The sequence below is a fragment of the Enoplosus armatus genome, chromosome 2 (genome assembly GCF_043641665.1).
Source record: "Enoplosus armatus isolate fEnoArm2 chromosome 2, fEnoArm2.hap1, whole genome shotgun sequence".
NCBI classification, from domain to species: domain Eukaryota; kingdom Metazoa; phylum Chordata; class Actinopteri; order Centrarchiformes; family Enoplosidae; genus Enoplosus; species Enoplosus armatus.
The window spans coordinates 10,633,431-10,644,555 of record NC_092181.1 but is presented as its reverse complement, the minus strand read 5'-3'; the positions used below and the strand labels follow the sequence as shown (position 1 = coordinate 10,644,555).

At 39.4% G+C, this 11,125-nt stretch overlaps 1 protein-coding gene across 1 annotated transcript; it reads right to left on the bottom strand.

The window, feature by feature from the left end:
- Window positions 1–1,010: 1,010 nt before the first annotated feature.
- Window positions 1,011–9,341, bottom strand: p2rx3b (purinergic receptor P2X, ligand-gated ion channel, 3b). The gene is made up of 12 exons (XM_070922096.1): window positions 9,220–9,341; window positions 7,571–7,706; window positions 7,409–7,480; window positions 5,618–5,687; window positions 5,310–5,403; window positions 4,807–4,884; window positions 4,575–4,716; window positions 3,962–4,098; window positions 3,120–3,213; window positions 2,144–2,209; window positions 1,839–1,916; window positions 1,011–1,133 (listed from the first exon to the last, which is right to left on the bottom strand). The coding sequence occupies exons 1-12, from the start codon at window positions 9,339–9,341 to the stop codon at window positions 1,011–1,013; spliced, it is 1,212 nt and encodes a 403-aa protein (XP_070778197.1).
- Between the last annotated feature and the right edge of the window lie 1,784 nt (window positions 9,342–11,125).

Below are 11,125 nucleotides of genomic sequence, written 5' to 3'. Positions count from 1 at the left end.
AAACAAAACAGCAGTTCCTCAGAAGCCCCTTGAGATTGGATACAATACTAAATATAAATACAGGAAGGCCGTGGTCTGCTGAAGATTTATATGTGGCTTTATACGCTAGATGGAAACCTTGTCGCACACGTCTGAAGATAGCAATGGAGTCATTTTAATGCCCATTGAGTTTCGGGTTAATTGGTCACAACAACAACATAAAGTGAGCAATGTCCCTACACATGTATTTTGCATCTTTGTCTGTTTAGCAAGGTACTTGATACATTTAGACATAATACAGATATGTATATGATGGCACGTCATTCTGAGGGGAACATCACAACATAGTTGAGATATTTCACTAAAAAAACAAATGTGAACCAACTGGTGGCACTACAGATAAGGACAGCGAATCACCAAAGTCAGTGGGATTCATCCTCTGTCAGTACCAAATTACATGGTAATCCATACATACATACATGGATACATACATGTTTAAGTGAAGACACCTGTTTGGATGTGCTTAAATCCATTCGTAAATGCTGATGATAGTAAATGAGACTGTTTTGAAGACCCTAACCCCTGATGTGATTGTGGTTCAGTCCTTCATCACAAAAGCATTGTCTGTTCATGGTTTCTCGTCACAATGGTCTCGATAATGTAGTTGTCGTGCATTGCAGTAGTTTCAACGCAAGGTGCAAAAACAGGCAAAGAGAGCTCACATGAAATATTTTTTCAGGTTTAATTCCCTTTTGAAACACCATGACCGTGTCACCATGCAAAGACACTCATGCTTTTTTGATTTCATATATATTCGTTTGTTATTGTCTGTAACTGTTTCGAAATATTTAAGGGGAACAGCAACAATTCAAGACATTGGCATAAACCTTTGGGTAATGTTAAGGTACTGTATTTTATAAAAAGGGGCCCACTAAAATGAATAAAACTTTAACATTTCTAGAGAAACCCAACCCACATCTGTCTTCCTCAGTCCACTGCTCCCCGACCATTGGCTTGTTATTCCTGTCCATTTAACTGTAATGTTCAATAGAAAATGCCCCTGAGTCACTGGACCTCATGATGGTCTCGTGATGTCTGAGTGACAGCTGGGAGCGGTACAGCCCATTGCTTTGATCCAGTGGGTTGTCTGACACCTACAGTATGTGAGAGGGAGAGAGAGAGATGTTTTGCTCTTTAATATATTAAGACGCATATTGTCATCTGTCAAAGCCTCCTCCACAGTGTTGGTGATTTTAATGTCTTAACTGCATACAAGTATAGCTTAGGAAAATTCTACCACCCGACACCTTATTTAGAAGCTTAAACACATGCTGCTTTTTCAGTTAATATACTGACATTTTGGCAGTTAAAGCTTCATAAATCACTATTTTTATATAACAATCGATCAAATGATTACATGTGACATCTGTCTGTATGTGCCTGCCAATTGAAGGTTCATGAGATGCACCTCTGGGCTATTTTGGAGAACGCGTCACCCAATTCAAGATTCATCAATTCAGGACACGTTTACAAAAGAAATATAGAAATGCATGAACCATTTTGCATGTAACGACTTTTCGGGGGTAAGACTCAGTATAATACATTTTGATCAACACGACACAAGAATTGATAATGTAGGAAACAGCAGACCATTGAACATAATAATTTGCATGACTGTGCCAGAGCAGTTCAATTTGTTCAAAAGAATGAGAAATTGCTTTTATGGTGCGCACAAGTGACTCAAAAGTACTTTTGAGAATTTCAATTCTGATCTGAGAAATGTACCAAAGTGACTGAGAAAAATCTAATGAAGCGTGCATCACATTGTGCTCAATTATCTTAAGAACGGAGTATTTTACCTCTTCAAATTTCTTAGCCTTGTACTGCTCCGCTCCTTTCAGGAAGTTCAGCAGTATGATGTCACACAGCACTGTGCCCTGCAAAACAATGATTGTAAAAATGATAATAACCTTCATTTATAAAGCACTAAACAAAGCAAGAGTGGAGATGAAACTCACTATTCATGTTTTAAAACTCAGAGATTAAAGGGTAATTTTTTGGCTCAGTTTATCAGTTCTGCAAGAAAAAAACACAAAACTACTAAATGAACGATGACATAATGAACTTTAATACTGGTTGTGTCAAGTATGCCAGTAAAACTCACCACTCCCACTGATGTGAAGGCTGCCACCATGTTGATGAGTGTAGGAATCATGTTGAATTTCCCTGCCTACAAAGGAAGAGCGGTAGTTTTATATCAATAAGTTTCAGTCTCGTGGGCATCACTAGCACGTTATAAATGTAGTTGTGCAAGAAATTCCATTTTCTGTTCATTTAATTCCCTTTTCCACTATCTCTCCTAAATCTCCAAAGTTTACATTGTGATGAAAATAGTGGCAGATGAAGAGTTTCTTTTAAGAAGGTGCCCCTGTTAGCAGACAGTTTCCAATTCACCAGACGTGCATGACTTTGAACTGTGGGAGGAAGCCAGAGTACGCCGGGAAAACCCACATACAAATGGGGAGAACATGCGAACTCCATGCAGAAAGACCCCAACTGTTTTATACAAAAATGTTGATGATGCCTGATAATCAAACGTCATTGATCACAACTACTGTTAAATCACAAGTCTCCACCCCACCTGCATCATGGCCTGGACTTGTTCCTTTGCACAGAAAAAAATCATCCACCAACTGACTATTCAACTGTTAACCACCCTTGACAACGATAGATTTCTTCCGGCTTCCTGGATCATGTTTATCTGACCTGAAGTTTTTCCCAAGATAATTAACCTTTGATGTATTGTACAAATGATTCTGCTAAGACCTCTAGTAATTTGTAACACAAAATGCTTAAAAAGATGCAGAAGCATTGTGCATAAAAACATCTGCAACTGGAACCATAAAATATATTTGAGTACTTAACTAAGCTTTCACGTTCCATGTCAAAATGACTACATACAGATCCACATCCCTGTGTCATTATTCATAATGTTTTGCAAGTACACATACTTAACTGAGAGCTCTAGACAAATGTCTTCAGTATATTCATTCTTGCTGAATTGACGCAATTAAACCTTGTTATATTGATTGAGAATGAGCGGCTGACAAACTCTGGCACACACTAAGCTATATACTCACGTTTCCATTGACCAGAACATCAAACCTAATAGCACAGGCTTTGACCAGAGTGCGGTAGTCCGTCCCATTCTCCATCTTGAAGTATTTGGCAAACCTGCACACACAGACGCATCACACTATTTTTGTATTAAAGAACTTTTTTTAGAACACTTTTAAGCTTATGGACCAATTTGCGACTGAGAAGTACATTTTTGGTTGATGGCTTTACTTGTTGCTAAAGTAATCGCTAACTACTGGCAACTGTAGCTGCCGTTAGCTACTTAGCTCAGTTAGCTGGTCCTATTAGCTAGCTGACTCTGCACCAGACTTGGCTCAGAGCCCAGGCCTGAAAACCTCCTCCTCCCGACGGTCCAAAGCTCCTTAGATAGCGGTGAACACCAACGCTCCCCCGGTGCTCCGGGATCCCAGTCCGGGCAGAGTCAGCTAAGCTAATAGGAATGCTAGCTGCACAGCTAACTAGCTAATACCCACGTCTAAACTATGTAAATGATTAATTCTCTGGGAGCCATGAATATCCACAGTAAACTTCCTACTGATATGGCCTTGTGTTGTTGATATCTTGAATACAAAGTTATTTTAGCACTAGAGGAAAGTTCAAAGATCAGGGTTCAGGGTTCATCCTCATATGTCTGTAAACTCCATCTGCCTTTAGATAATCTTATATTTCTTCTGTAAAGTGGAAGTTTTGGTCAAAAGTTCCAAGAGAAAAGGTCATGGTGTCCCCAAAATAATCATTCCTGGGGTCCATCCCTGAATATCTGCAATGAATTTCATGGCAATCTGGCCAGTAGTTGTTGAGTTCTCTGTATGGAACATACCAGTCCAACCATGAAGCTAAATACCTGAAATTGTAGCCTGGTGAGACAGCGTTCTTCTGTGACATGGCATCCAGTCGGTTGAATGAGTATGAGGGGTTACAGTGGTCATCTGACTTGTCCAGATCACATATCCAGCCGATCTTTATTCCAATCACCCCTCCCTGACAGATAAATGAGAGAGTTACATAGAACTGGCTCCAAGGATCTTGCATGCAACTAATTTGTACTGGCTAATATGTTTGCAAGAAATGTTCTGCTGCCTGTGTTATGGTCAAGTAACATTTTGTTTGTATGCAGGAGACAGTGTGATATTATTATACCACAGCAAACCAGGGTTAAGTCACAAAAATGGCGACTTAAGGTCGGGACACGCAAGACATGTCTCAAATTCTACCCTGGTAAAATCCCAGAACAATAACAAATGAGACAGCTATAAGCAATGCAGTGTATACCCACATAACCTTGCACATATATTAGACCAATGCGCAGGAATGATTACATATTATATTACGTAACAAATATTTGTAATGGTCGGTACTGAGAGACCAGAAAATCATCTGCCAGTGCTTGCAATGTTCTTATAAGGACATGACTCAAACTTGCCCGAGAAACCTTAAAAAAGGTGTCTTGATTCTACCTTGTCTGCCAGTTTAGTGAAGTTCTGCTTTGCATAGCGAACCACATCTCCCACTCTAAAGATGGGGCAGTAGGTGTTGTTAATCATGTCAAAGTTACATCGTTTGATGTAATCATCAGTGATGGTAGGAAGGAAGTTCCCCCTGCACACATACAGACATATCGTCATATCAACATGTCAGACATTATCAGTGTCATCATCATCATCTTATTTCAAATCATAATTGTCGTACTTGGTGTAGTTGAAGGTTGGGAAGCGGATGCTGTTCTTAATGAAAATGGTGAAATTCTCCACTTCCATCATTGGCGTACTGAAAGAGAGGGGTAGGGAGGAACACAGAAGAGGAGAAAAGACAGATAGACATACAAACAGCATTGGATTTCATGGTGTGGTAAGGCTCAGATTTCTACCAATGGATACAAATGTTTGACTCCACTGTATTGGGGTGGAGGTCTGCCTTCTCAGATATACAAAAACTGGACTAAAGCTGGATCAATAAAACAAAAATGATCTGCATGGATAGATATTACTCGAGATTAGTGACCCTTTTAAAGAGTTTTTAAAGAGCACTGCCCTAACACAGACATGTGTCTGAACTGAATGGCATATCATGACTTTGCTATCAGGATATCCCTATTCTCTCTCAATGTTTCATGTCAATATTCTTCATTAGTATAACAGTACACAACAGTGATAGCAAAGCCTTGTAAAATCACATGCACAGTATCGTCTTACGTCTTGATGGTGTCAATCTCGGCAGGACACCATCCTTTTATCTCACATCTCTTAGTGGTGGCATTGAAAGGAACACATTTCCCTGTAAGAATTCCTGAGCAGGAAAAGAAAGGCCTTTATGCAAACTTGAAAAGCAAAAATAAATGTTAGAAATAAATACCAGTTCTAATGTATTAATTCAACACATTCACTGTATGCATTAGTGTAATAATAGTCATAATTATAAAACTGTTTTCATCAAATAAGTAGAAATGAGAAGAAGAAAAAGACACACAGAAGGTCTCAACATAACACACAGAAGGTCTCACCATAACCTCCTGGCTTGTTGATGATCCTCATGCAGTCGCTGTCCTTGGCACAATTATACTTCTTCTCACTCTGGGTAATTGCACAATCACATACACACACACAATAAAGCTGCATTAATAATTATTTTTATAATAACACTAGATCAATAACCGTTCATAGCAATAACCGTCTCACTTCTCACGTCAGTATCATTTCCATCAGCAGCAAGCCCCTGTTTTCAGTGAAAAGGTTCTTATAAACCCACTGCACACTACCTGCCCAGCAGCAAACAGCAGATAGACACAGGTAGCGACTTACTTTATGTTCATCACATGTGCACCTCTAATTTTGTTACAGTAAGAGAGTCAAGTTCAAATTTTCTCAGACATTCTGTAGAAACAACCTATCAAGATTGGGTTTAGGTGAGGAAGATGTACTCTAAAGAGATCATGGAAAGTAATCTGGAATAAGACCATTTGTTAGTCATTGTCAGTGTGGTTATCTCCAAGATATCCATCAGCAGTGGTGATAGTACACGGAATAATCCCACCTCCATGATCCAATAGTCCCCGCAGGTCATTTAGTCATCGAACCTATTCAGTTTGTTGATATCCGTGATAATGAGAACTTTCGCTGCCTCTGGTGTCGATCCATTCAACTTTGCAACTTGCGGTCCAAGATCTTGTTCTGTTTTCTTGATATCCAGGCTTCTTGGCTTCTTGGCTTCTTGGTGAGGTGTTCAATGATGTACACATCGGCCCCCTTTACTTTCCTTCTTTGTCTAAGGAGCACATACTTTTCCTTTTGTTGATGAAGCGGATTATTATTGATGGTGTCGCACCTTTGTTTTTGTTGGGCAGGATATGACAGGCTTCATTGTCACTGCTGTCAACAGAGACACCCCTACTGTCCAATAAGCCAACTACCTGTTGCTCCAGTGATTCTCTTTCAGACTCTGAAGCATAGACCCCTCATTGTCTGTTGAGACAGGGAGAAGAACACACTGTTGGGCTTGTTTGAAGTGTGGCAAATTACAAAACACTGGAGAAGAAGGGAGCCCTTTTGGTGACCCCAAGGTTCTGCAGATTGTTGGCAGCATGACCTGATGTTTTCTACGGTACCATACTTTTCATGGTAGCATTTTTGTTGGTGCTCAACATAGATCGTGGTAAAGGAGATAACAACATAATATCACAATAACACCATATACAAGGGTTGCCCCCTGAAAGTCGAAGATTCGGTTCATCAGTTTGATGTCACTGTTGTCAACTGAAAGGCTGTTAGAGAAGAGCCAACTACCTGTTGCTCCAGCGATTCTTTTTCAGACTCTGAAGCATAGACCCCTCATAGTCTGTTGAGATTGGATGAAGAACACACTGTTGGCCTTCTTGAAGTGTGGTAAACTACAAAATACTGGTGAAAATGACCCTCTTGGTGACACCAAGGTCTTGCAGATTGTTGGCAGCATGACCTGATGTTTTTTACGGTACCATACTTTTCATGGTAGCATTTTTGTTGGTGCTCACCATAGATTATGGTACAGGAGATAACAACAAGCTCCCTGATGCCCCGAATTTTGATTCGACTCATCAGTCGAAGACCCCTCAGTCGACTGAGATTCTTAGAGTCGAGCAGTCACGTTTTTTTTTCAAACTTTAGAGGTGGAAGTCAATGGAAAGATGCTACACTTCTTTTTCAGAATTCACCTTAATGCTATTGTACAGTAGTTGTAATGGTGGAAGAAGTATAAATAATAGTGAGGCACTAATAATAGTAGTAGTATTGCATTAATGGTAGTGACAGTAGCTGACCTCAGGGCAGTATCCTTGGACTTGGTTCTCGGTAGTGATCAATTTAGTGATGATGCAAAAGACTGAAGCTCCCTGTGAAAACAAATGTAGCACATCACCATTACTGTATCCTACTGTCAATCATCTATCTGTCTGTCCATCCATCCATCTACCTGTCCATACCTGTGTAGGAGTGACATAGTCTGCAACATCCATGACCTTGTCATTGTAGATTCCAAAACCTTTGACCTTGGTCATCACAGAGGATTCAACAGCTGTGTCTCTCACCTGGTAGGCCTTCTCATAGACAAACACCCACCTGAAGCACACACAAACAACACAAAATGTGACATTGAACTGAAACTGAAATTTTCGGCCTGTGCAGTACAGTAGGGCCAAGCATTTAGACATTGTTATAACCAAAAACTGGTCTTGTGTATTACATCTCTCCGGCCTTATTCTAAGATGCAGTGGAGCCTGTTCATGTATCATTCTGTCTATCATGGTGAATTAGCTAATAGGCTATAAGCTTATGCCACTTTCCGTTGCTCATTTTAGTCTGACACTGTTATGGACTGAATGAGCAGTGACGTAAAATGTAAAAATAGCAGCACCTAGTTAGCTTGTTAGATTGAGAGCTTTGGTGGTTTTGTGAACGTGCTGATGGGGGATCTTCAGTTACACGGCTCATAGTGTGAGTTATAGTAATGTCCACACCTTGATACCAAGAACTCGTAAACTGCATGAGGGGTTGTGGGTCAGTGGGGTATGTTTGGGAGGGAGATCTTTGCTCTCCACATGCTGCTTCAATACTGTAAGATGAAACGTCCAATCAATCAACAACAATCAATTAAAACAGAAAAGGAGCTGCTAATCGGATTAGCGATTACCGAGAGCAGACGAAGACACACACCAAATGACTACAACTATACCTAATGGATTTTTATCAACAAACAAATTAAAAATGTATTTAATTGATGATTTGGTTAATAATATAAAACCACAAGTGGAAGCTAACCATTGTTTACTGTTTTATTTTTTTTTGTGTGTGTGTGTGTGTGAGTGTGTGTGATACTGGTACTAAATTTTGTCACTACCTATATCAGAGAAGTGCTTAAACAAAATTGTAAATCGAGATGTTTCCAAAAGAAAACACATATCGTGGACAAAGATACAATTATTGTGAAAAATTACAGTTTGTGGGAAAATGTAAAAAGTACAGTAAGAGACTCAAAAGCATATTTGACTGACAGCAAGTTTTATACACCTTTACATATCTATAGAACAGAAGGAAATTGTGTGTATATTGTATATGCCAACCTGATCTTTTACTTAAATGAATCCTAATTTGAATACATAACTGAGTTAGGGTAACCCTGACCCCTGCAATACACACTAATCATGATTTGGATGACTAACTTCAATCACTTCAAACACTTCAATCTTGTTGCCAGTGATAAATGAATAGGTTTAATATTTGAATGAATGTAATATTTAAAGCATTCACATTGTTGTAATAACACCTATGATAAAAACCTTTACTGTAATAAAATGATAATATAATATGACAGCACTTTTAGCTTTAAAACACGTTACATTTTAATTTTAAACTTCTCCTATCATGTCATATTACATTGATTGCTTTGTAATTAGTAGTTAATTGTCAATTAATCAGGGTCTGATAAAATAATCAATACCTAATCCATTACATTAAATATAAAAGTATAAAATACATTGTACTGTAACTGGCAGCTGCTAGTGTTTCATTCAACCCAACCACAATAAATACTATGTAATTCTAAAAATATACCAGAATGAAGGGAAATACTCACCCGATGAAGTAAGTGATGATGAGGAGTTGGACAACGCGGTTAATGATGCCGATGGTCCAGCTCTTCACTACCACCGACTTGGTGGTTTCATAGGTGAAGAAGTCTGTTATACAAGACCACATCCCTACAGTGTGTGTAAGTAAATACAAAAACTCTTTGTTTTGTGTATTTTCTGTGATGCAATACGATTTGAAGAAATATAAAACAAATTACAGAAATCTAAAAAAATTCCTCTATGTGTGGATTATGCTGTCCCCAAATGTGGCTGACATCATTTTGTGTTGGGGGAAAAAAAAGAAAAGAAATCAATATTTCAGGTCCAGCAGTGAGAGCAGTATCCAGACATCCAAGGGTTGTACCTCTTCTTCTTCGTGGAATAGGTCAAGCTGTCTTTGAAAACACAGGAATCCCTGTAGCTCAGTGACCCCAGCCTTCAGCTGATGCTCTCTTCCTGTAACTTCAGACTTCATGTATCATGTTGACCAACTAGTCAACAAGTAAACAGCTTTCTCTCTCTCTCTCTCTCTCTCTCGCTTTGTCCTCTCTCTTCAGCCATTCTGCCAGTCTCTTTCTTCTTCCCTCTCTCTCTCTCTTGTTTATCTCTGACTCTGGTTCCCCCCTCGATTATCTAAATGACTCCTCGAGGTCTCCCTCCCTCCTTCTGCTCAGCGCACCATGGACGTTCATGGCCAAGATTTTTGTGTGCGGCATGCTGGGTTTACAGTCAATCAAGTAATACAGTAATCAAATGTAAGAGTATTGACTAAAAGTAGGACGAATTCCAGTCAAAGCTGTGTAATTGTAAAATCTGCTTTAAGAGGTATTAAAATTGATATTTTTTCGATGTAATTTGGTACTGCAATAATGATGTGTAACTACCATAGACTGTATAAAAGAGGTGAACGTAGCCACCATGACGTCTGGCATTTTGGCCGTGGCCATCTTGGTTTTTTGGAACCAGATGTGACCATATGTGGACGAGAACCCAAGGACACTTTGCACGCCTACCTACCTATGGCAACCTGACTGCACCTGGCTCCTGGCTACGCCATGCGAAGTCGCTGTTAACAAAGTTAGCTTGTAAATGTACTTGAACAGCCAACTCTTAGGGTGTCTTTTAGTACAGCCGAACGCCTCTATCCTGATTGACAGGTTGCCGTGGTAGCGACTTGTCAATCACAAGGCAGCCACGCCCTAAAGCATACCCTGCTTGATTGTCTGTTTTACTCTAAATGGAACCATAATTTACAAAATGAACATCATGTTGTATTGAAGAAGACTGAAACTAGCGATTGAGACCATAAACTCATGAGGAAAATGTTTTCTGAGGCAATAAATCAAGTGAGAAGTAGGGGCATTTTTTCATGGACTTCTATACAATTGGACAGCTTTTTGTGGAGTCACCCCCCTCCTGGCCATTAGAAAGAATGCAGGTTTAAGGCACTTCCGCATTGACTTCACTTTTCCGACCCGGAGGTTGGTGTTTAGTAACTACTGGGAGTAAAGTTGGAGCTTAGAGTTTAAAGGAGTTGTTCAATTGAAAATGCTTTGGAGTGGTTGGAAGGTGTATTTTTCGCTTTATAGCTTTATAGTTTTATAGCTAGGCTAGCTGTTTCCCCTGCTTCTAGGACACAATTTAGACACCACTAACTAAGACACAATTGTTTTCATTCAGTTTTTGCTCAAAACATTAGAATAATAAAATCAACCCAATATCCTAGCTGGATCAAACTGTAAGCTGGACGTATCGCTAACATACTGATACATAGCTTTAAATCGAAATGATCGAAATATCCCATTAGTATCATTTTAAGACATAGGAGCACGTCTTCCCTTACACAACCAGTGTAGTGTAGCTGATCAATTCTACGATAAATACATAATGATTCAACTGCATTACATCCAT

Excerpts from the sequence above, each read along its gene's own strand:
- p2rx3b (XM_070922096.1), bottom strand. The coding sequence starts at position 9,341 with ATGTGGTCTTGTATAACAGACTTCTTCACCTATGAAACCACCAAGTCG. Across the intron at positions 5,688-7,408 it reads TCCAAGGATACTGCCCTGAG|AGTGAGAAGAAGTATAATTG; the intron begins GTCAGCTACTGT and ends GCAATTACCCAG. Across the intron at positions 3,214-3,961 it reads TCACCAGGCTACAATTTCAG|GTTTGCCAAATACTTCAAGA; the intron begins GTATTTAGCTTC and ends CTGTGTGTGCAG.